Raw genomic sequence first — 27,228 nt, 5'->3', positions numbered from 1 at the left:
ATTTTAAAAGATTATTAATAAATACAAAATCAGTTAATTATTTATTAGATTACTAGAGGCCCAGTGTACAAAATTTATGCATGGGTAGGGTCACTAGTGGCTGCCGGGTGCTGGCCAGGGCCTCCCTTCCCCTGGTCATCTGCCCACTCCGCAAATCTGATCACCCCGCCACTGCCCGGCTCATCCTCTGTGCCTCTGCCCGGCCCCTCTCACTGTGGCCCCCGGTCCCCTGTCTGCTGGCAGCCCTGCTCCCGCTGCTGCTGCTCCCATGCCCTGCTTGCATCTGCTAATGGTGTGGAGCGATTGGGGCTGGTGCTGACAGTGGGTGTGAGTGGGGCCGGCGCCATCAGTGGGTGTGAGCAGTTGCTTCTGCCCCAATTGCCCTTCAGGAGCAGGGGGTGGTGGAGAAGCCCTCAGGGGCGATTGGGGCCAGCAGCCGCCGCTTACACCCGCCGATGGTGCTGAGCGATCAGGGCTGGCGCCAGGTGCTGGCAGTGGGTGTGAGCGGTGCTCCGGTGCCAGCAGGGGGTGCAAGTGTAGCGGGCGCCAGCAGCAGGTGCGAGCCCTGGGCAGGACCGCGGCACATTGGAGCAAAGAATTTTCAGTAACCACCAGAGGCTCGCCCCGATGATAGTGACCGGCACCCTGCCTTGGTCTGGCACCCCCCACTCACCTGCTCCACCATCCCGCTGCGGCCAATGCCCTCCATGTTCTGTGCTCTGCCACCTGCTGCCGAGGCCCGCCATGTTCCACACACGCTCCCTGGTGGTCAGCACACGACATAACGTCCAGTTGCTCGGTCGTTCTGCTGTTCAGTCGATTTGCAAATTAGGGTTTTATATAGATAGATTCTATATTTTCATGTAGATAGTATGACATTTTGCATGGTTATCCTAAGTTAGATAATTAGATATTCATTTGGAGATTATATCTCATCTTTTTGCAAGCTTTACATTTTTTTTAGTAGCCATTGAAATAAAACTAATTACATTTGTTCTTTGTTTTAGGAAAATAATATTGAGACTATCGACTGTGAAAATTTGGAAAATCTCTGTGTTGTTCTTCTTAATAAAAATAAACTAACTTCTTTGCATGGTTTGGATGGCTGCACTAATATCCAAGATCTTGAACTTTCACATAATAAAATCACTCGAATTGGTGAGAACAATGGAATTTTAATATATAGCCATTTATTTCTCATGATTATGTTTTTTCATTAATTCATTTTAAAGAATAGGCCACCATCCATTATTTGTTTATTTTATTCATGCCACACTTATTTAACCTTTTATCCTTATTTACTAAGGAAATAAAATAATTCTTAAATTTTACAAAAGGAATATGCTCCCACCACTAACAAATGGGTAATTGTTAGTAGTTCTTACTGTTAGTATATGCACCTTCCTGTTCCTTTCCTTATAACCAGTATCGATCTGAGCTCTAATGGGGAATGTAATACCCCAGGTTGATGCCATCATTTTTTATGGATCCTATGCTTTCTGGTGGGAACTGCCAGACTTATTCGTGGTAAACCCTTTCATCACTCCTTTGCTTGCCCACATGCATCACTTGTACTAATCTTTTATTCTTTAGCTAAGGCTACTAATACTACCTAGAAGAAATAATTCATCTTCCTAATCTTCTCCATCCCTCCATTTGTATGTCTATATACCTATAAATCTTTATCTGTTTCCACCTTCATACTTTATAATCCGTATAATTCAGAAACAAAACTGTATTTTTTTTGTTTAAGGCCAGTCCTTCTAATTCTATAAATATACTGGTCAGTCTCCTCTGGCACCTTACTCCATCATTTATCACAAATTTTGTGCACCGAGTCTCGAGTAGTATATATAAAAGACTACGTGACTGAACGACTGGGTAACTGGTTGCTCTGATGTCAAGTTCTTCCTCTTGCCATTCACTTCTATCCTCACCTCATCTCTCTCACATTTTGCTGTCAAGATTTGGAGTGTTCTGTTGTTGCTTCACTTGTTACTACTCAACTTCTCTATTCTACCAACTGAAATTCAACATACTTCTATATGTTTCCAGTGTGATAATCTATCCTATATAATAAAAGGCTAATATGCAAATTGACCAAATAGCGGAACAGCCGGTCACTATGACACACATTGACTACCAGGGGACAGACGCTTAGTGCAAGAGCCAGAATTGGGGCTCACGGCTGGCTAGTGCAGCAGGCCTAAGCCGGCAGTCAGACATCCCCCGATGGCTCCCGGACTGTGAGAGGGCACAGGCCAGGCTGAGGGACCCCGGCCCTGTGAGTGCACAAATTTTGTGCACCGAGTCTCGAGTAGTATATATAAAAGACTAAGTGGATGGAATTGGAGAATATTATGTTGAGTGAAATAAGCCAGTCAATGAAAGAAAAATACCACATGATCTCACTCATTTATGGATAATAAAGAACATTATAAACTTGAACAAAAAGACAGATACAGAGACAGTGAAGCATCAAACAGACTGTCAAATTTCAGGGGGAAAGTTAGGGAGAGGTGGGGGAGTTAAGAGATCAATCAAAGGACTTGTATGAATGCATATAAGCATAACCAACGGATGCAAAACTCTGGGGGGTGAGGGCATATATGGGAGTGGGGTGGGGGGTGGCAATGGTAAGATATGTACACATATAATACCTTAATAAAAAAAATTGGAAAAAAAAAAAAGACTAAGTGACTGAACGACTGGGTAACTGGTTGCTCTGATGTGCACTGACCACCAGGGGGCAGACGCTCAATGCAGAAGCTGCCCCCTGGTGGTCAGTGTACGCCCACAGCGGTAGCGCTGCTCAGCTGACCAACAGGCTCTAGATGCTGGGTTCATGGCTGGCAAGCGCAGCTGCAGCAGTGCGAGCCTCTCCTGCCTCTGTGGCAGGGCTACCAGGCAGCGGCAGTGGCAGGCGCAGTAGGTCTGGGATGAGCGGGAGTGGCGCGGCACCCGGCCTGGGCTCGAACTCCTCCCTGGCCACCTGCCACTTCGCGCACATACTACATCCCTCGGGATGTCGGACTGCTGGTTTCAGCCTGATTCCTGCAGGCTGGGCTGGCCTGCGAGGACAGGGCTGAAACCCGCAGTCCGACATCCCCCGAGGTTCCTGGATTGCAAGAGGGTGCAGGCCAGGCTGAGGGACCCCACTGTGCACTGGGCCTCTAGTCCTATCTTATAATAGACAAATATGCAAATTGACCATACCTCCGACACACCCACAAGCCACGCCCACCATCCAATCAGAGCGAGCATGCAAATTAACCCAAACCAAGATGGCTACAGCCACAGAGAGCAAGGTTTCCTAGGTAACAGAGGAAGCCAAGCTTTCTGCCAGCCATTGCAGGCCTAAGCCTCCACTCAAGCTACAAAGTTTCAATTATTGAAGGTAAACAAATTCAAACAAATGGCGGCAGAATGGAGCTTGAGAGAGCAGGCCAGGGTTGCCGCTGGCAACAGGGGAAGCAAAGCTTTCTGCACACCCTGGCCGGGCCCACCTGCTTAAGGCAACAAAGTTTCAATTATAACCCCAACAGAAATGGCTGCCGGCCTCGGAGGGATCCCCAGGCTTGGCTCTGCTCCAGGCTACAAAGTTTCAATTGTAGAAGGAAAATAAATTCCAGAAACCAGGGCCTCCGCTTGCATTGCCAGGGGGTGTGGCCGGCCTGCAAACCACCACAGGCCCCTCGCTCAGGCCGCCCCACGCCCCAAGGGAACCCCACCCTGATCAGGGACACCCTTCAGGGCAAACCAGCTGGCCCCCACCCCTGTACCAGGCCTCTATCCTATCTAATAAAAGAGTACTATGCAGATTGATCATCACTGCAACACACAATATAGCTGCCCCCATGTGGTCAAAGATCCTGCCCACATGTGGACACAAGATGGCCACCACAAGACGGCCAGCAGGAGAGGGCAGTTGGGAGGCACCCGGCCTGCAAGGGAGGGCAGTTGAGAGGGACCAGGCCTGCAAGGGAGGGCAGTTGGAGGTGATCAACCCTGCAGGAGAGGGCAGTTAGGGGTAACCAGGCCGGCAGAGGAGGGAAGTTGGGGGCAAACAGGCTGGCAGCAGAGTGGTTAGGGGGTGATCAGGCTGGCAGGCAGAAGCGGTTAGGGGCAATCAGGAAGGCAGGCAGGCAAGCAGTTGGGAGCCAGCAGTCCTGGATTGTGAGAGGGATGTCCGACTGCCCGTTTAGGCCCGATCCCAGGGATCGGGCTGAGGGACAACCCCCCTCCGTGCACGAATTTCGTGCACTGTGCCTCTAGTTCTAATATAAAAATCTTTTATTATTTACTACCTGGCTTAAAGTTTTGTTTTTATTATTTAACTTATGAAATGCTCAAGGGACTTGATAGGGGCTTAAATAATGATTAATAATCAAGGATTGCAAAAAATCAGGAACTAAAACTTTATTTCTGTACAATACTAATGGCTTAAATTTTTGGAGCCTCCCCAAAGTACCATCGTTTTCATCTCCTATCTCCCAGCATCATTAAGAAAGTGATATGGACTGAAATATCAGGGTGTGTATGGGAGTAGATGGGGAGAAAAGGCAAGTCAACTTTCTGTGCTTAGCCCTGGTTCTGCTTAGGCCTCCTCGATACTAGTTTTATTTGTTTGCTTATGTTTTGTTTTTCTTTCATTTTTATAATGTTGAAATTTCAAACATTTGCAAAATAAATACATGAAGATTCCATATAACCTCTTCAACATTTGCTTCATCATTACGTTTGGTTTGTTCTTATTTTTTTATTTTTTAAAACAACCCCCCCCCCCCACCAAATTATATAATTTTCACCTTTCACGCTTCAGTAAATGGTTTTTAATAATATGGCCCATTCTTAACCACAATGCATTGTGATACCAATTATAATTAATGGTGATACCTTGTATAAACTGATAAAACGTACTACAATTTTTCTTATTTTTCAAAAATTTCTGAGTTGATTTGAATCATAATACAAGAAATGACCACATATTATATTATATAGGTCTTTGAAGTCTTTCCAATCTGTAGCAATCCTCCCACTTTTCCCCTTATGCCACTGATTTATTGCAGAACCTATACTAATCATCCTATACAATGTCTGAATTCTGGATTTGTCCTTTTACTTCCTTTTAGTATCATTGAATTTGTTTCACTAAGCCCTGCATTTAATGACCATGGAAGTTAGTGCAACAGTCTTGATTAGATTTAAATTCAGTCATTTCTGCAGGATTTTTTCATGGGTGGTGCTCTGTGCCTTTTATTAGGAGTCATAGAGTGTTTGTTTGCTTTGCATGTTGCTACAATTGACATTGAATAGCTAGTAATAAAGTTCTTCACTGACTTTTGCATATTGCTTCTAGCCTTTGATTAATGTGGCCTGAAACAATTAATGCAATAGGGAATGCAAAAATAAGTTTTCTAATTTGATCTTTCCTTCCATATATTTTTTAAAAACTGGGACCCTTTATTTAATAACTATTTGGTTATCTTGAAATAGTTTGTAGAAAAATACAAGGATAAATGCCTATCTTTGTATAGACAAATTTTTACATTAAAGTGCTGGTGGCCTTTGTTGCCTTTAGTGGTGCTACATGAATTTTTTGTTTTATTTATTTTGCTTTATTTTTTACCTGTTTTCTCTCCTTCCCCTCACTTCCTTTGGTTGTCTTTCTCCCTCTCCCTCCCCCTCTCCATTTTTCCCTTTCTTAGTATTCTTATGAACTCATAATTTTTTTGTAATACAGAATATTTCAGTTAATTGCCTTATTATACATTTTGACACTTAAATTATACTGTGAAATTGATTTAAATATTGATAATCCAATTCAAATTTACTTTTTAAACTTGATAGTATTCCCTTTCTCTTCCACTGTAACCCGTTTGATAACATTAACAAAACTATTTACTATCTCTTATAATATTCATAAAATAGCTTTAAGAAATAATTCCAATATCAATAACTATAAAATTACTAAATTAATTTTAAATTTTCTTTGCATTTCTTTTTTGCCCTTGGGTTTTGTTCCTCAAAGTGAAACCTGAAGTTTTTTATCTTAGTGATTATGTTATGAATTTAAAATATAATTAGTTCTTTTTTCCCATTTGATTCAGTATTATTTTTGATATGTTACACAGTATGTTTACAAAGAGAAACTGAATTTTTTAAAATAAATTTTTATTGACTTCAGAGAGGAAAGGAGAGGGAGAGAGAGATAGAAACATCATTGATGAGAGATCATCATTGATTGGCTGCCTCCTGCATACCCCTACTGGGGATCAAGCGGCAACCCACAACCTGGGCATGTGCCCTGACCGGGAATTCAACCTGTGGCTTCTTGGTGCATGGGTTGATGCTCAACTACTGAGCCACACTGCTGGGCTGAAACTGCATTTTAAAAAGGCATACTCAAAGAGATTTTGCTTACATGCCTGTCTTTTTCACTCTTCTCTCATCTATTTTTATATATAGACTAGAGGCCCGGTGCACTAAAATTCGTGCACGGGGGGTGTATGTCCCTCAGCCTGGCCTGTGCCCTCTCACAATCTGGGACCCCTCGGGTAGGGTCCCTCGGCCTGGCCAACGATGCCTATCGGGGCTTTTCTTCCCCCGGTTGCCGGCAGCTGGCCCTGCCCCCACTGCTGCCACTGCTTGCCATCTGTGCGGCGCTGCCTCCCACTTCCCCCACCACCAGTCACCTCCCTCTGCAGGCGACAGGCATGGGGTGCGATTGCTGGATGGCACCACATACCACCACAGCATCACTGGCCAGTGGCCTGGGCCTCCCTTTGTGAGGCGATCAATTGTGTGGCCCCTAGATCAATCGCCGTGTAGAGGGAGGCCCCCCCCACCCACTGTAGCGCTGCCAGCTGGGTAGCCTGGGCCTCCCTCTTTGGGGCGATTGCGGAGCCCCCGCCCCCCATCAATCGCCTCACTGGCCAGTGGCATGGGCCTCCCTCTTTGGGGTAATTGATCATGGAGCCCCCCCCCCCCATTGATCACCCCGCAGAGGGTGGCCTGGGCCAATTGCATTGTGCCCGCCTTGGCTGGCCTGGCGCCAGTGTGTGTCATAGAATGGTCATCCAGAAGGTCATCTGGATGGTCCTTCTGCTGTTTGGTGGTTCGGTCGATTTGCGTATTATGCTTTTATTATTATAGATGATTTTGTATATATGTTTATTTAACATGTATATATGTATGTATATAGTAATATATGCGTTTCAAAAGTATATATATATATGTATGCATATATAAATATGCATTTTCAGATATATAAAAATATACTTATATATGTGAATCCTTTCTCAAATATAGAATATTTTAAGTACTGTGCCTTTCTTGCCTTTTTTTACTTAACAAGCCATATTCATAAGTGAATATGGCTTTATAATATTCAATTTGTAGATGGATCAGAGTGTATTTCACCAGTCCTTGGTTACTGGACATTGAATGGTTTCCATTTTCCTACATTGCCATAATGACTTCCCTTGCACCTATGTCATTTCACACTTTATCAGATATATCTTTGTTAATTTCCCACACTATATATTGTTGGGGCAAAGGACACTTGTGATTTAGGAAGACAGTGCAAGATGCATTTTATATGGGTTGTATAATTTTGTATTCCTATCACTAATGCATGCTAATACCAATTTATGTTGTTCTTTTATTTTTTAGTTAAATATTTAATTTCTTTAACTTTTTCAATATTATTAACATAAATACTTAAATCTATAGATTTTCCTCTGAGTACTACTTAATGCATAACTTCTGATATATAAGTATTTTCATCAGTTCTATAATTTTATCTTTCAGCTAAGATTTTAAATTTGCAGATGAAAAGGACTTTTTTACTGTTATTTTTTCTAGTTTTATTGCATATAGTCAGAGAATAATTTTATGCTATTTCTGCTTTTTGGAACTTACTGTGATTTTTCTAATTGTGGTAAATTTTTAGGAATATTTCATGTATACTTGAAAAGGAAGTTATTTATTTTTATTTCAACATAGCTCTACCTTGATCACTTGTTTTAGGTATTTTTATCTACTTCATCTACCTTGAGCTATAGGAGCTGAGGTAGCTTAAATCTGTCTGTTGCTTATCAGCATATCTCTTTTTTTTTGTATCATTTGGTTACTGCTTAATAAATGTTGTTCCATGCTGTTCATAGATCTTCTTAACTGAGTTATCTTCATTGTGAATTTTAGCCTAGAAAATTATGTTCCTTTTTTTTTTTTTTTGTCTCTTTATTGCTTTTGAGATTAAATTCTATCTTGTCTAACAGCTTCTTTTTGTTCATATTTACCTTTTTGGCAATTTGAAAAACAACTTTCTTTAATTTTTCTGAATCACTGTGTTTTAGGTATGTCTTTGTATACAGCATAGATTTGTGTTTTAAATTTTGATCCACGTTTAAATGTTTTCCCCTCACATACAGACCGTGGTCGTTTGTATTTATTCGCTTAACTTGCATCATTGGTCTCAGTGCTGCCATGGCCCTCAGGGTCATGCTCTCTCTTACTGGTGGGAGGTCTTGTTGGTAATACATGGGTTCTTCCACCACTGGGGCGCCTTCCTTTCTTACTTACCCATTCTGTTTCCCTAGGACTCCCGCTGTGGATTCAGCCCAGAATGTGTTGGCCCTGGACACTTACTTATTGCCCCATTTAGAAAAAATCAGCTTGCAATTTCTTTATTTCCCATTTAAATGGGAAGGGTAATTTGTAGTATTTTTTTTATTTCTTTTTGCTCTTTATGAAAATCTGGAGGAGGTATGGAGACAGTTGGATCTAGGCAGTCACAATCATCTCCCATTTATTTTAAAATGAGGAAAATATAGTTGTTAGCACAAAGCAAGCTTTTGTTTTGCAAATGTTTCAAAAAACACCTTTGAAAATAGTATAATGTATAATATAGTTTAATTTGTTCATTTTCCTGTGTGTCTGTGTTGCCTACTTTAGGACTACTCGTGACTTCTCCATATGGAAATACTGGTACTTTTGATACAGAATTTTTATTTTAAAATTTCAATCTAATATACATATAGGAATATTTTGTTGTTTTTGTTGGAATGAAGACAAGTGCATTGAGATGTATGTTACTGTATTGGCACTCAGTGCAGCAGGCTTAAAAAAAATTGAAAGGCTGTTTGTAAGAAGAAATGCTTGAACTCTCATTCACTTCACTTTCATTGCCAGCAGTGCTGTATGGGATTTTTTGTAGGCAGTGGATTTCCTGGGGTAGGGTATCTGCAAGATTTATGTGAAAACTGCCATCGTATTAATTGATGTACCTGAGGTATCTCTATGTAGTATAGAGCAAACAAGGTAAAAGACGTCTTTGCTGTCTGTTGGATACAATGAAAACACTATTTATTGAGTGTGAGAAGAGTATACCTGAGAAAGTAGGTTTTCTGAAAACCAGTTGGAGTCTGTTTTTCATCTTCAGAAACTGCTTACAGAGATTCTGGTTAAGCTAAGTGAAAAGCATAGATTTTGTCTTTCAATGATAAATTGATGCTGAAAACTCTTATGAAGGGGGACAAAGATAGATTTGTGTTTATAAATTAATAAGTTACTAATCCATGCTATATTTCTTATGTAGGTGAAATAACATTGGAAGCAATACCAGATATTTTATGTCTGTAGTTTCAAGTTTAATTTGTTTCTAATTCTTCCTAAGCTGTAGTTATTGCAATAGTTATATGTAATGTTAGTGCTAATTATACTTTTTATGATAAAACATTAATGCACATTTTCATTTGACCTTCTTTACATTTAAGTGAATGAGAATAGCTACTGTATCAATTTATTTAAGACAATTATTGGAAATTATTCATGCTGAGTGTTTTCCATTCTAATTAAACTGTTTATAGAAGTAGAAACACACTATGAAATGTACTTTTTGAATGCCTGGGGAAAGGTGTGGGAGAGGGAGGGGGTCATTGGGGAAAAAAGGGGGGACATCTGTAATACTTTCAACAATAAAGATATATTTTTAAAAGGTAATTTAAAATTTAATTCTTTAAATTAATATTACAAAGTTAATATATTTTTATTATTGCCTTTAATGTTTAAACATATTGTGTGCTGTAGCTTTAGAAAGAGATGGTTTTAATTATTATTATTAACTAGAGGCCTGGTGCACGAATTCATGCACCAGTGGGGTCCCTTGGGCTGGCCTGTGGAATTGGGTCGAGAATAGCTCTCTGACATCCCCTGAGGGGTCCCAGATTGCGAGAGGGCGCAAGCCAGGCTGAGGGACCCTACCGGTGCATGATCTGGGCTGGGGAGGGACGTGGGAGGTTGGCCAGCTGGGGAGGGGCCGCAGGAGGGCTCCAGGGTGTGTCTGGTCCATCTCGCTCAGTCCCAATTGGCTGGACCCCAGCAGCAAACTAACCTACTGGTCAGAACGTCTGCCCCATGGTGGTCAGTGTATGTCATAGTAAGCAGTTGAGCGGCCTTAGCATATCATTAGCATATTATGCTTTGATTGGTTGAACGGATGACCAGACACTTAGCATATTAGCCTTTTATTATATAGGATTATAACTAAAATATAAATTAAAATGTCATTTTATATATATATATATATATATATATATATATATATATATATATGTACAAATTATTCTCTAGCCAAATTTAGTAAAAAATAAACTATTACATTAGGATATATATATAGGGTCATATAAATTTTGAAGTAATTTAAAGAATACCATGTACATTTTTCTACAATATCCTATGATTGGTTATATATATATTGATAGCAAGTTTTGATACTAGAATATTTTTACTTAATGCACAAAATAATTGATTTAATTTCATTAAGTTCACTAGGTTGATGATTTTAAAAATGGATTTATTTTAATCAAACAAGCTATTTTATTATGCTGTTTTATTAATTTGAAATGTTTTATGATTTTTCTTTGTTACATGGCCATCTTTTATAACTCAGTTAATTTGGGTGGATTTCAGTTTAAGAGTTAAGATTTGCTCTATCATTATTATATATCATGTTTTTTTTGGTAAAACATTTTGTTTTGTGCAAATAATGTGGAAAAATATTCATTGAATGGATACTGTACCAGTGATTATTAAAGTTTACAAAATCTCTGTGGGAAACCTTTTGTATTTTGAGTTAGTATTTTTACATATATATTTTAATGAATAGCCAAAGCAAATGAAAAATAGGAGATGTAGAATTTATAATCTAGTTTTCTTTGTTCCTCTCATTTTTATGTCAAATTTTATTGACTTTCTAGAAGAAATGTTTGAAACTAAATTAATTCTGAAAAAAATTATGCATAATGACAAAATTGTTTTATAAATTTTTACAGAAATAAATACAACTTAAAATAATAAATATAGTAATAGATTACTTTTTACCACTTGGCATTATTTTATGCTATACTAGAGGCCTGGTACACAAAATTCGTGCACTGGGTGGGAGGGGGTCTCTCAGCCTGGCCTGTGCCCTCTCACAGTCCCCGGAAGCCCTTAGGGGATGTCTGACTGATGGCTTAGCGCTGCCGTGGAGGTGGGAGAGGTTCCCGCCACCGCTGCTGCGCTCACCAGCCATGAATCTGGCTTCTGGCTGAGCAGTGCTCCTCCTATGGGAGCGCACTGACCACCAGGGGGCAGCTCCTGCATTGAGCGTCTGCCCCCTGGTGGTCAGTGCATATCATAGTGACCAGTCATTCCACCATTTGGTCAATTTGCATATTATCCTTTTATTATATAGGATTAATTCATTTGATTTCCCTAGAATTGCTATGAGTTAGATACTGTTAATTTTTTTTTCAGGTAAGATAACTGAAGCACAGAGAGGTTCTGTAAATTGTCTAAGATCACACAGTTAGTAAATTATAATGTCAGGATTTGAAACTCAGCAGTCTACCTTAGTATCTAATTTTTTAATTGCCTCGTACTACTGCCTCTCTAATAAATATGCATTTAATAGTTAATATTTTTACTTTTTTGTTACATTGTAGTACAATTCTTTATGCTGAAAAAAATGTAATGATTTCAAGGTTTATTCATTAATGAATTTACTAATGAGCAAATTTATTAAGCAGTTATTATGTGCCAGCACTTTTCCAGGCACAAGAACATAGCACTGGAATATTGCTGAGAATGCAGCAATAAACAAAACAATTAAAGATCCTGATTTTCACCAGGATAATCCTAGTGATAAATATTTATATAGAGAGAAAGAGATTAGGGGTAAACTGCTATACTTCATTTATTGAATATTGTAAAACATGAAAATAAGTATGATTTTAATGTGTAAGAGGAAATAATTATTTTTATTTTCTCATCAATAAAGCTTCTTTCTGATCTGCTATTTTAGGAAATCTTTAATCTGGAAAAAATGTTTCTTTGATGTGAGCAATTAACTTGTTCGTTTATAAATTTCAGGTAATAACCTTTCTAGAAATTATTGTAAATTAATAGAGCTACTAAGAGGGTTGTTTTTTTTTCTTTGTTTTGTTTTTTCTCTGCTGCCTTATTTTCGTATCATATCACTTTATGGAAAAGTGACATGAGTATATAATAAGTATGAAAGATACTGAAATAATTCAGCATTTTCACATAGCTTCATTGCTATATCATGGCTCATAGGGAAATGTGCCTGAGCTAAATCTTGCTACCAAATGTCTCTGGAACTTTAGAAAAATAGTGAGGTAAAATAAAGCTCTGGATATTTTGCTTGTAGAAATGTCTTTTGTTACATATTTAGTGAATCCTTTGGATTCCACTAGATGGTGCTGGCTTTTTAGATTTTTTATTTTATTTTTTAAATTATATTTATTGAGGTAACATTGGTTAATAAAATTATATAGTCTTCAAGTGGACATTTCTATGGTACATGATCTGTGTATTGCATTGTGTGCCCACCACCCTAGGTTAAATCATTGTTTGTCACCAAACATTTGGCTTCCTTTACTGTTTACTACCTTCAAACCCCCTTGCCTCTGGTTACTACCATACTGTTGTCTGTGTCTGTGAGTTTCAGTTTTAGATCCCATACTAGGGGCCCAGTGCACGAATTTGTGCACCTTGAAAGGAACTGTGGGCCATGAGGCTGCTGAGGGCACAGGGGTGGGTCTCGGCCCATCCTCTGTGCCCCCACCCGGCCCCTCCCACAGCATCCCCTGCTCCCTTGTCTGCTGCCACTCTCATGCGCCGATGGCGCCGGCCCCACTCACAACTGCTGACAGTGCGGACCAGTTGGGGCTGGCACCGTCAGTGGGTGCAAGTGATGGCTGCTATCCCTTAGGAGCAGGGGGAGGTGGAGAAGCCCTGAGGGGTGATCGGGGCTGGCAGCCGCTGTTCACACCCGCTGATGGCGCCGAGCGATCGGGACCAGCACTGGGTACCAGCAGCAGGTGCAAGCGGTGGCTCCAGCGCTGGCAGCAGGTGCGAGTGCTGTGTGGGACTGCGGCATGTGGGAGCAAAGAATTTTCAGTAACCACCAGAGGCTCGCCCTGATGACAGCAACTGGTGTCCTGTCTTGGTCTGGCGCCCCCCTGCTCACCTGCTCCACCATCCCGCCGCAGCTGACACCCACCCCTGATGGTCAGCGCATGTCATAGCGACCGGTTGTTTAGTTGTTTGGTTGTCCTACCGTTCAGTGTATTTGCATATTAGGGTTTTATATATATAGATATGAGTGAAATCATGGTTCTTAGTTTTGTTTTGTTTTCTGATATTCTCAAGATCTATCCATGTTGTTGCAAATGGCAGTATTTCATTTTTCTTATGGATGAGTAGTATTCCTTTGTATATATGTACATCTTCTTTATTCAGCCATCTGTCAGAAAACACTTTGGTCATTTCCATGTCTTGACCACTGTGAATAATGCTGCAGTGAACATAGGGATGCATATATCTTTGTGAATAAATGTTTTCAAATTTTTCTGGTAGATATCCCTGTGAGGGATTGCTTTGTTCTTATGTTTTGAGGAACCTCCATACTGTTTTCTGCAGTGACTGTACCAGTCTACATTCCTACCAGTAGTGAACGGGAGTTCCTTTTTTCTCTCCAAACTCTCCAACCCTTATTACTTGTCCATTACCAGACGGCTTCACTAGCGAATTGTACCAAACATTCAAAGAAGAGATGATACCTATCCTTCTCAAACTCTTCAAAAAATTTGAAAAAATGGCAATACTTCCTAACACATTTTATGAGGCCAATATAATCCTGATACCAAAACTTTGCAAGGATAACTCCCAAAAGAAAACTATAGACGAGTATGTCTGATGGGTACAGATGCAACCATCCTAAACAAAGGACTGACATGTCAAATACAAAAATACATTAAAAAATAATACGTCATGATCAAGTGGGGTTTATTCCAGGGGAAAAGGATGGTTCAACATATGCAAATTGATCAATGTAATACACCACATTAGCAAAATAAAGATAAAATCACATAATCTCTTCAATAGATACAGAAAAGCATTTTATAAGCTACAACATCCATTTGTGATTAAAACAATAAAATGTTCACAGAAGGGAAGTACCTCAGTGTAATAAAGGCCATATATATCAAACCCTCAGCTAATATCATACTCAATGGTGAAAAAGTGAAAGCTTTCCCTTTAAAATCAGGAACAAAACAGGATGTTCGCTCTCACCACTCTTATTCAACATAGTTCTGGAAGTCCTAGCCAGAGCAATCAGGAAAGAGAAGGAGAGAAAAGACATCCAAATTGGGAATGAAGAAATGAAAATGTCACTTTTTGCAGATAACATGATTCTTTACATAGAAAACCCTAAAGACTCCACCAAAAAAAACAATTAGAAACAATAAACAAATACAGTAAAGTTGCAGGATACAAAATTAAATGAACAAAAATCCACTGCATTCCTATACTAGCGATGACATTTCAGAGAAAAAAATGGGGAAAATAATTCCTTTTGCAATTGCAACAAAAAGAATCAAATATCTAGGAATAAACTTAACAAAGCATGTGAAGGACCTACATACTGAAAACTACAAAGCATTATTGAAGAGATTGTAAAAGACACAATGAAATGGAAAGTTACTCAGGGTCATGGATTGGAAGAATCAATATAATAGTTAAAATGCCCATGTTACCCAAAGCAATATACATATTTAATGCAATCCCCGTCAAAATCACATTTTTTTTTCTGCCCTGGCCAACATGGCTCAGTTGTTTGGAGTGTGGTCCTGTACACTGGCAGGTTCAATCCTCATTCAGGAAGTGTAAGGGAGGCAAGATATCAATCAATTTCTCTCTCTCTCTCTCCTTCCCTCTCTCTAAAGTCAATAAAAATAACCCCAATGACATTTATTAAAGAAATAGAACAAAAAAATCATCAGATTTGTATGGAAGCACAAAAGTCCTTGAATAGCTGAAGTAATACTCTAGTTTTGAAACACAACACAATGCCTCGTACAAAGCTGAAAGGCATTTTACAGATCTGCCAGTCTTGGCTTGGGCTTAGTTTACACATGGAAAAACAGACCCACATAGTTTTCATCTAACTCCTGGCAGAGGTGGGGCTAGACTCCAAGTTTGCTGATTCCTGTTTCAGTATTCTTGTTTCCATGCATCATGTATGATCCTGAAGCACTTTCTGCATTGAAATTAAAAATCTCAAATGCAGCTCAGCATATTTATAGGTGACTGTCAAACATATTGAGTAGCTAAGGATATAGATGCTTACCAAACACTTATTTAGTGAAAACCTCCAGCCTAATTTAACATTTATAGTTTGGCTGTTCCTTACAAGTGAGTTTTTTGTTTCTTTCTTTCTTTTTTTTTTTCCTCCTGTGGCAGGAATGTTTTTGAAGCCATTGGCTCATTTCAGTGGGAGGAATTCTTTGAAAAAGATATTTGTAGCAAGTATATCCAAATGCTAATTTTGCCATGGGCAAGGGCCCTTTGCCGGATAAACACCCTTGGCTTCAGTTTTATTTTGTGAGACCTAGAAAACTTTTAAAGAGCTAGTGAAGAATACATTGAAGCAGTAATGTCTCAAGAATATTTAAGCAATTCTTTATATTTATTACATTTAAGTCCTTTGAAAGTTTTTTTGGCTATTGTTTGTTGTTTTGTCTTGGATGCGGAATGGAAGAAATATCAGAAATTTTTACTGGGAGAAAATAATTTTCTTAGATATGTTGAGGAGTAATGGTATTCTAAGGTAAGGCTTGCTATAAGTCTATTTTGCTCAGTTCTTGTTTTTCATTCAACAGCAAAGGATTTCTAAGATTAAAAGAGGAAGGGTGGTAATTTATTCTAACTTCCTCCCCATCTAGATTTTCCCTTTTGATCCAAATGCACTGACTGGATCAAATTACTGCTTATTCAGTTATGTATAGATGTTTATTCAGCATGTATTAATACCCTATTCCTTCTTTAAGGTTTAGCTCAAACAGTTCTCTTTGAAGACTTATTTGGTCACCACAATTATAGTTTTTAAACTCCTTGTTTTCAATGAATATAATTGTTACAGGAAAGAATAATAGCTATCATTTTTAGTATCCAGCATGTGAAAGTGTTATACAAGCTCTATTTTAAAATATTTTTAATCCTCCCAATAATATAAATCACCCTACTCCACAAATTAAGGAACAATAACTCAGATAAATTAACTAAGTTGTTTATATTAATACTAGAGGCCCAGTGCATGAAATTCGTGCACGGGGGGCAGGGGTGTCCCCTTAGCCCAGCCTGCATCCTCACCAATCCGGGACCCCTTGGGGTATGTCCAACTGCCGGGGATCGGGCCTAAACTGGCAGTCGGACATCCCTCTCACAATCTTGGACCACTGGCTCCTAATCGCTCACCTGCCTGCCTGCCTGATCACCCCTAACTACCCCCCCTGCCAGCCTGGTAGCCCCTAACTGCCCCCCCCTGCTGGCCTGGTCACCCCCAATTACCCCCCTGCCAGCCTAGTTGCCCTTCACTGCCCCCCCGCCCGGCAGCCTAATAGCCCCCAACTGCTCCCCTGCCAGCCTGGTTGCCCCTAACTGCCCCCCCCCCCATCCTGGTCATCCCATGCAGCCTGCTTGTTCAGTCATTTGGTCATCCCTCACTAACCCCCCTGCTGGCCTGGTCATAGGCAGCCATCTTGTGAGGGTGTGAGGGTTAATTTGTATATTATGTCTTCATTATATAGGATGACTAGTTTTGAAATAGGTATGTTTATTGAAATTTAGGATTGACTGCTTCAGAGCCTATTCAGTTTTCATTATACTATACTGCCTATTGATTAAATGGGGGTACTGAACATGTTAGCATAGTCATGGAGAAAATGATGTACATGACTCCCATGAAGATTGTAGATTGTTTGTCTTTAATCTTATATACAATATTTTTGCTTTATAAATATTTTTGAGGCCATGAAATTTGGCACACACAAATTTATAATTGTTATACATTCCTGTTAAATTGATCAATTTAATCATTTGTAAATGTCCCTGTTCACCTGTATTAAAGCTTTCTGCTTTAGCCTTCTATTTCTAATATAACCAAACTAAATTTCTTTTGGACATAGGAACCTTTAAAACTTTTATAAATAATTGAGGGCCTCCCTCAAACAGCTTTCATTTATGTTGGTTATATCTATTAATATTTTCAATATTTACTGTATTAGACAAATATTAGAAAATTTGTTTTTATTAATTCATTCAGAGTTTAAAATAACACCTTTATACATTTGCATTCATAACAGTTTTATAATTTTAACTATATTTTTTTAATAAAAAGATATAGTGAGAGGAGGGTCATTGTTACACATTTGCAAATTTCTTTAATGTTTTGCTTAACACAAGACAACTGGATTTCTTCTCTGTTCAGGTTGTTATAATATCATATCTCATATAGCCTTTGGAAAATTATACTATGTGCTCTTGAACATTAAGAATAAAAAGGTAAATAATGTCTTAGAATTATTATGAAAATAGCTTTGACTCCATAAAAACTTTAAAAGCATCTCTAGGTGTGGGAAGTTCCTCTGGACCTCACTTTGAGAATCACTGCTATAGTACTTTCTTAATAAATATTTTCTGTTATTTTACTTATAATATTTCTACAAGTTCTATTTTTTGTATGTATCTTTTATGTAATGTAAAAATTTGTTGTTTTCATTATTATTTTAAGAAGGCTGTCTGACAAATTCTAACTTTGATTTTTAGCAGTTAGTCCCTAATAATCAATTGTGTAATTCAATAATTAACTGTAATTATTGATATTGAGTTTAAATTTATTATCTTACTATTTGATTCTATTTGTTCTTTTGTTTTGCTTGTTTTTTCTCTTTGGTTTGATTAACATTTTAAATTATCCAATGTTTCATTTCTATTATATTACCAGTTATATAGTATTATTTTACTGTTCTTTTAGTTTACTATAGATATTACATTATGCCTTCTTGATTTACCAAATCTAAATTTATTTGGTACTTTCCTCTTTTTCCCCAAAGTAAAGTCATAGAACACTTAAACTTTATTAACTCCCTTCCAACTTCTGTGTGTGTGTGTGTGTGTGTGTGTGTGTGTGTGTGTGTGTTTGGAATGAAGACATTATCCTACCTAATAAAATGGTAATATGTAAATTACCATCACTCCGCTACGCCCACGATTGGGCCAGCGGGTGGCGCAGGGGGCGGGACTCAGGGTGGCCGTGGTAGCTCATTGGGCCAGCGGAATGCTGAGCTCGCGTCGCCAGTGGCGGCGTGAGCTCAGCGTCTGCGCCATGGCTATGCTGCGGAACAGAAGGGGCCTCTGGGGGCAGCGAGCTCACGTCCTGCCGCGGACCATCAAAAGCAGGGGAGCTGGGTGCCTGTCCACTCTGGCACCAGGCCTTTCGGAAGCCTCCGCCGCGCCGGAGGCTTCCGAAAGGCCTGGTGCACCAGTGGACAGGCACCCAGCTCCCCCGCGATTGAAAGCGAAAGCGTGTAGGGGACCCTACACGTGCATGATTCAATCATGCACTGGGCCTCTAGTTCTTTTATAACTAGTCATCATTTAGATTCACCCATGTTTTTAAACCTTCCATTGTTCTCTATTTCCTCTTTCATTTATCATATTTCTTCAAGTGCAGGTCTGCTGGGATGAATTTTTTTCAGATTTTATTTGGTTAAATATGTTTTTAACATAAGTACATACACATTTGTATATGTACATATGTATATTTTGCGATATGGACTTAACAGTTGGCATATATTTTGCATAGTGAACGTATTCCATTTTATACTAGCTTTCCCTGCTGAAGTTGATATGAAATAACCTAATTGTTGATCCTTGGAAGATAATATTCTTTTCCCTTTTTAAGATTTTTCTTTTGGTTTATTATTTTCATGAATTTACTCTGATGTTCCTACTTGTGGTCATCTTAGAATTCATTCTGCTTCAATCTAGCATGTCTCTTAAATCTGTGGATTGGCATCATTATATAGTGTTGAAAAATTCTGAGCATTTATATATATGGAGAGAGAGATCCCCTTTATATTCTATAATCCTATTACAATCTTATAATTATATTCATAATTTTTTTACATTTGTTTTTCATCTCTATGCATCACTCTGGATGTTTTCTTGTGACTATTGAAAGGTTTAAGTTGGTGGTACACAGGCAGGCTAAATACCAATCTTAGATGGCTAAGAAAGAAAAATTGAATTTATTTAAAGAAAAGAGGATGGGGAATGGGGTATTCAAAGGGAAGGGCTACACAGCACCAAGCCAAAGGGTACTGGGTCCATGATGGCAGCAAAAAAATGTACTTAGGACAGTGAAACAAGGAAGGGCATAGAAGATGCAACAGGAGAGTCCAGGCTGGGCTGCTTTGGCTCTCTGAGAAGTCAGAGAAAAGGCCTTGGAGACAGATTCCGAGGTTAGCCCAGGTCGAGCTGCTGCTGCCCGTTGCTCCCCTGGTTGCAAGTCTCTTGGGGTCCCTAAGAGAAAAGAAGGGAGAAGGGAATGCAAGGACGTGCTCTCCTGGGGGAGACCACCCACTGAGTCCTTTGTCCTGAGCATATTTATATCTCTTTGGCAGGTGGAAATCTTAGGGGAGGCTCAGGGGAGGGTCTCAATAGAATATTCACCAGGTGTGCTCTTTCAGGGTCATGCTCTCCACTGATTAGTTGGTGTCAAGGCAGGGGATCATTAGTCAATGCAGCTGGTCCTGAGGCAGCCACAAGCATCACTTGTTTGGTTTTGCTGCTTTTCTGAGCCTGGAGTTGAAACTGAGGCCTAGATGCTATCTTTAGGGAGGAAAAAGTCAGAGGGTCTAAACCTTATGACCAGTGATGCTAGGGGAGGATAGGTTACCTTGGCGGTGAGGTTCTTGTTTTCCCAGTTTTGCGCCTTGTTAGGCATCCGGGGCTTTCTACCCTGGTGAGTTTCTGTACCTGGCCCATCGTCTTCGCTCTGCTCATGTCTGTCTAACAGCTATCTACCTAATAAAAGAGTAACATGCCAATTGACTGTACCTTTGCAACGCCCACCAGTCAATCAGGAGTGAGTATGCAAATTAACCCAACAAAGATGGCGGGTTAATTTGCATACGCAGGCGCCGAGTGGCCAGGGGCGGGGCACGATGCAGGTGTTCCGCACTACCCCAGCAGCTCTGGGCCTCTGGGCAGTGTGGGAAGGCGGAAAGGCATCTCCAGGTCGGAGCGGAAAGGCGGCTCTGGCCAGAGGGAAGGCTATGCCAGCAGCCTGGGGAAGGAAGGCCCATTCTTGCACGAATCTTTGTGCATCGGGCCTCTAGTTAGTTTATAAATCCTCTCTTTAGCTATGTCTAATATAATGTCCAAACTATCCATGAACATCTTGTTTGTAGTTATTGTAGTTTTATAATATTTTAGAATAGTTTTAGAATATCTTTGCTTCTTTTATTTAGCATTCAATTAACATTTTATAATATCTACTGTGTAAATTTTTATATTTAACTTTTATGTGTTTAACAAAGTCTTATTAATTTTTGTGTTTGATACTTTAATTATCTGATTCCCTGTGGATGGTTTCTATTTTCTCTTGATTTTCTTGGTTTTTGTTCACATGATGTTATATACTTGCTCTAATTTTTTATTTTTATATTTTGCAGTCAGAGTACACTAAGAAAAAACAAAATTGTATAATTCATTTGAGGCTATGATGCTATTTTCCTCCAGAGGTCTTTACTGTTTGCATTAGCAATCTGTGTGCAGCTAAATCCACATATATATACATATATATATATATATATATATATATATATATGAGAGAGAGAGAGAGAGAGAGAGAGAGAGAGAGGGAGAGAGAGAGATAGTAATACATACACACACATATATATCTATATATCTATATCTATATATCTATATCTATATCTATATCTATATCTATATCTATATCTATATCTATCTATATCTATCTCTCTCTCTTCTCTCTCTTTATATATATATCTATATATATATATACATATACATACACTGAGTGGCCAGATTATTATGATCTCTGAACACATAATAATCTGGCCACTCAGTGTATATCCTATATAATAAAAGGCTAATATGCAAATTGTCCCCTTGACCAGGAGTTTGACCAGCAGGCAGGCAGGCTGGCCAACTGTCCATGTCCCCTCCCCCTGGCCAGGCTGGCTGGACCCCATCCATGCATGAATTCATGCACCGACATACATACACACTGAGTGGCCAGATTATTATGCGTTCAGAGATCATAATAATCTGGCCACTTAGTGTGTGTGTGTGTGTGTATAGATATAGATATAGATATAGATATAGATATAGATATAGATATAGATATATAGATAGATATTGAGGCTATTTAAAGCTGGCTTCAGTACCTTGGGAACCATTCTATATTTGGATTAATGTATAGCACATGGAGGTCCTGACCAAAAGTAAGGTAGAGATTCATGAGGCCTCCTTCTCTGAGGACATCCCTGGAGCCCACGTTATATTGATAGTTGTTTCTTACATATCCACACAACACTAGATGGAAGCATATGTGGCATATGCAAGTAGCAGTAAGGGGGTCAACATGTTAGACTTGGTTCTCTACTGAACCAAGAGAAGGGGACAGTAATGGAGAATGAAATCAGATAGTGTTTTGTGGACCATTTTAAGGACTTTGGAGGAACATCTCTCCATTATGGAATATCTAAAAAGCAGTCTGCACTCATTTTCTCCACCTCCACTACACTAGCTTCTAAGTGGATTACTCCATTGACGTCTCTAGCAAAAGCTTCCTCATCATACGGTTTTGCCCATGCTGGCTCACACTGTTGACTGTATATAATTTTTTTCATTATTTTAAATTTTATTGGGGTGACATTAGTCTACATGAACATATAGGTTACATGTGTAGATTACTAATTTACAAAATATGTATATAGGACCATGTGCCCACCATCCAAAGTCAAATCTGTCACCTCATATTAGGGTCCCTTTCTTCCCCTTCCCTCTGGCAACCACCACACTGCTGTTTGTGTACATAAGTTTTAGTTTTATATCCCACATATGAGTTAAATCATATAGTTCTTAGCTTTCTCTGTTTGATTTATTTCACTTTGCATAATGTTCTCTAGGTCCATCCATGTTGTTGTAAATGACACTATTTCATCCTTTCTTATGGCTGTGTAGTACTCCATTGTGTATATATACCACATCTTCTTTATCCAGTCCTCTATTGTAGGGCACTTTGGCTGTTTCCAACTCTTGGCCACCATGAACAATGATGCAATGAACTTAGGGATGCATATATCTTTGTGTATAAATGATTTTGAGTTTTTCGGGTATATACCCAGGAGTGGGATTGTTGGGTCATATGGTTGCTCTATTTTTAATTTTTTGAGGAATCCCCAGACTGCTTTCCATAGTTGTTGTACCAGTCTACATTCCCACCAGCAGTGAATGAGGATTCCCTTTTTTCCACAACCTCTCCCACACTTGTCATTGCTTGTCTTGTTGATAATGGCCACTCTAATTGGTGTAAGGGGGTATCTCATTGAAGTTTTAATTTGCATTTCCCTGATTGCCAGTGATGTTGAACATCTTTTCATATATCTATTGGCTGTTTGTATGTCTTCTTGGGAGAGGTGTATTTTTCAGGTCCTCTGCCCACTTTTTGATTGGATTGTTTATTTGTTTGGTGTTGAGTTTTATGAGTACTTTATATATTTTGGAAATTAAACCTTTGTCAGAGCTACTGTTTGCAAATATCATCTCCTATCTGGTTGGCTGCCTGTTTGTTTTGTTGTCCGTTTCTTTTGCTGTGCAGAAGCTCTTCAGTTTGATATAGTCCCATTCATTTATTTTTGCCTTTACCCCCCTTGCCTTTGGGGTCAAGTCCATAAAATGTTCTCTACCACCCAGGTCCATAAGTTTGGTACCTATATTTTTTTTCTATGTAACTTACAGTTTTGGGTCTTATGTCTAAGTCTTTGATCCATTTTGCATTAATTTTTGTACATGGGGACAAACTGCAATCTAGTTTCATTCGTTTCGATGTGGCTTTCCAGTTTTCCCAGCACCATTTATTGAAGAGACTATCTTTATTCCAGTGTGCATTTCTGGCTCCTTTGTCAAAAATTATCTGTCCATATATGTGTGGTTTTATAGCTGGGCTCTCTATTCTGTTCCATTGATCTGTGTATCTGTTTCTCTGCCAATATCATGCTGTTTTGATTATCATAGCTCTGTAGTATATTTTGAAGTCAGGTAGAGTGATACCGCCAGCCTTGGTGTTTTTTTTCAGAATTGCTTTGGCTATTCTGGGTCTTTTGTGGTTTCATACAAATCTGATGATTTCTCATTCTATTTCTTTAAAAAATGACATTGGGATTTTGATGGGGATTGCATTAAATCTGTATATTGCTTTGGATAAAATAGCCATTTTAACTATGTTGATTCTTCCAATCCATGAACACGGGATATTTTTCCATTTTTCTGTTTCTTTTTCAATCTCTTTTAATGATGTTTTGTAATTTTCAGTATATAGGTCTTTCACATTGTTTGTTAAGTTTATTCCTAGGTATTTTATTCTTTTGGTTGCAATTAGAAAAGGAATTGTTTTCTCCATTTCTTTTTCTGAAGTTTTGTTGTTGGTAAACAAGAAGGCAATGGATTTTTATACATAGATTTTGTATCCTACAACTTGACTGTATTTGTTTATTGTTTCCAATAGTTTTTTTTTTGTTGTTGTTGTTTGTTTTTTGGCAGAGTCTTTATGGTTTCCTATGTACAGCATCATGTCATCTGCAAAAAGTGACAGTTTGATTTCTTCCTTTTCTATGTGGAGGCCTTTTATTTCTTCCTCTTGCCATATTGCTCTGGCTAGTACTTCCAGTACTATGTTGAATAAGGTGGTGAGAGAGGACATCCTTGTCTTGTTCCTGACCTTAGGGGAAAAGCTTTCAGTTTTTCACCATTGAGTATGATATTGGCTGAGGGTTTATCATATATGGCCTTTATTAAGTTGAGGTACTTTCCTTCTATTCCTATTTTATTGAGCGTTTTAATCATAAATGGATGTTGTATCTTATCAAATGCTTTTTCTGCATCTGTTGACAAGAACATATGATTTGTATCCTTCCTTTTGTTAATGTGGTGTATTACATTGATTGATTTGTGAATGTTGAACCAACCCTGTGCCCCTGGAATGAATCCCACTTGATCATGATGTATTATTATATTTTTTTTTTATATACTATTGTATTCGATTAGCTAGTATTTGGTTAGGATTTTTGCACCTGTATTCATCAGGGATATTGGTCTGTAGTTTTCTTTTTTTGTGTTATCTTTGCCAGGTTTTGGTATTAGGGTTATATTGGCCTCATAGAATGTATTAGGAAGTATTGCCTCTTCTTCAGTTTTTTGGAAGAGTTTGCAAAGAATAGGCTTTAAGTCTTCCTTGAACATTTGATAGAATTCAGTGGTGAAGCCATCTGATTCTGGACTTTTGTTTTTTGGGAGGTTTTTGATGATAGTTTCAATTTCCTCACTGGTCTATTTAAATTTTTACAGTTCTTCATGATTTAGTCTAGGAAGGTTATATGTTTCTAGGAACTTATCCATTTCTTCTAGATACTGAATTTGGTGGCATAAAGGCTTTCATAATATTCTAGTATGATCCTTTGTATACCTGTGATGTCTATGATGATTTCTCCTCTCTCATTTCTGATTTTGTTTCTATGGGTCTTTCCCCTTTTTTCCTTAGTGAGTCTAGCCAGGGGTTTGTCAATTTTATTAATCCTTTCAAAGAACCAGCTCTTTATTTTATTAATTTTTTTACAGTCTTTTTGTTTTCTATTTCATTTAATTCTGCTCTGATTTTTATTATTTCCTTTCTTCTGCTAACTTTGGGTTGCTTTTGCTCTTTCTCTAGTCTTTTCAGGTGTGATGTTAGGTTGTTTACTTGGAATTTCTCTTGTTTCTTGAGATCGGCCTGTAGTGATATAAACATCCCACTTATTGCAGCTTTTGCTGCATCCCAGAGGTTTTGATATGTTGTGTTATCATTCTCGTTTATCTCTATATACCTTTTGATCTCATCTTTTATTTCTTCTTTAACCCAGTCATTTTTTAGTAGTATGTTGTTTAATCTCCATGTATTTGTAGTTTTGTTGTTTGTTTGTTTTACCTCCTTTTTGCAGTTGATTTCTAATTTCATGGCATCGTGGTCAGAAAATATACTTGGAATAATTTCAATCTTTTTTAATTTGTTGATGCTTGTTCTGTGACCCAACCTATGGTCTTATCCTTGAGAATATTCCATGTGCACTGGAGAAGAATGTATAGTCTGATGTTCTGGGATGAAATGTTTTTTGCTTAGGGAATCATTTTCCACCCTTTTACTTTGAATCTATCTTTGTCTCTGCTGTTTAGATGTGTCTCTTGAAGGCAGGATATGGTTGGGCTTTGTTTTTTGATCCACTCTGCTACTCAGTGCCTCTTTACTGGTGAATTTAAGCCATTTACCATTAGAGTAATTATTGATGTATGAGGATTTCCTATAGCCATTTTATCTTTTGTTTTCTGGTAACTCTGTGCCTCCATTGGTTCTTTTCCTTTATGCTTCTATCTGTTGTTTTTGTTTGGTGGTATTCCATACATCTTTCTTCTGTTTCCTCTTTTTTTAAGCTATATGTCGTATTTGGGGAATTTCTCTGTGTGGTTGCCATTAGTTTTATAAAAAGTGAAGTTGCATATATACCATAGTTTTTTCCATTTTGAGTACATCTGATCTTCATCTTCCTTTGCCTGTCCCTACCTGTCCCTCTTCCCCTTGTATGTTTTTATTGTCACAAATTATCCCTGTTTATGCTGCGAGTTTTTGACAATCCTACTGGTAGTGTTATGACCTTTGTTCTTTGTTTCAGGTAGAATAACTACCTTGAGTATTTCCTGCAATGGAGGTTTTCTAGTGATAAAATCCCTCAGTTTCTGTATGTCTGGGAATGTTCTTATTTCTCCTTCATATTTAAAGGATAATTTTGCTGGATATAATATGCCTGGCTGGTAATTTCTCTCTTTTAAGCATTTGAATATTTGGTTCCACTCTCCTCTTGCTTGTAGAGTTTCTGCTGAGAAGTTGAGTGAAATTCTGATGCATTTTCGCTTCCTTTTTTCCCCTGGATGCTTTGAGGATTTTTTTCTTTGTCACTAATTTTTGACAGCTTCATTACCAAGTGCCTTGGAGAGGGCCTCTTTGGATTGAGGTAACTAGGTATTCTATTTGCTTCTTGGATTCGAGGATCTAGTTCTTTCAATAGATTTGGGAAGTTTTCATCCACTATTTGTTTTAATAGACTCTCCATTCCATACTCTCTCTCTTCCTCCTCTGCTATGCCTATGATTCTGATTTTGTTTGTTTGTTTGTTTTGTTTTGTTTTTTTTGTTTTTATGGAATCAGAGAGGTCTCATAGGGCTATTTCGTATTTCTTTATTCTCAGGGCTTTCTCTTCTTCCCTCTGCATCATTTCTTGATTCCTATCTTCAATATCACTAGTTCTTTCCTCTAACTGGTTGGTACTGTTTTCTATGCTCATCAGTTCACTCTTAATTTCTTTAATTGCCTGCTTCATTTCCAGGATTTCTGCTATATTCTTTTTATAACAATTCAATTTCTTTGGAGAAATACTCATTTTGTTCATTGATTTGTTTTCTGAGTGAGCTGAATTGCCTGTAAGTATTTTCTCGCATCTCATTCAGTATTTTCAGAACTGCAATCTTGAAATCTCTGTC

At 38.6% G+C, this 27,228-nt stretch overlaps 1 protein-coding gene across 1 annotated transcript in view; it reads left to right on the top strand.

The window, feature by feature from the left end:
• LRRIQ1 (leucine rich repeats and IQ motif containing 1) overlaps positions 1-27,228 on the top strand; it is a 248,577-nt gene that overhangs the window by 29,429 nt on the left and 191,920 nt on the right. Inside the window, exon 9 of the mRNA XM_054718435.1 lies at positions 1,008-1,158. Within this exon, the coding sequence (XP_054574410.1) occupies positions 1,008-1,158 (151 nt within the window). The remainder of the gene's footprint in view (positions 1-1,007; positions 1,159-27,228) is intronic.

The sequence above is a fragment of the Eptesicus fuscus genome, chromosome 7 (genome assembly GCF_027574615.1).
Source record: "Eptesicus fuscus isolate TK198812 chromosome 7, DD_ASM_mEF_20220401, whole genome shotgun sequence".
NCBI lineage: Eukaryota > Metazoa > Chordata > Mammalia > Chiroptera > Vespertilionidae > Eptesicus > Eptesicus fuscus.
Note: the sequence above shows the minus strand (reverse complement) of the source record. Positions and strands in the feature narration are given on the sequence as shown.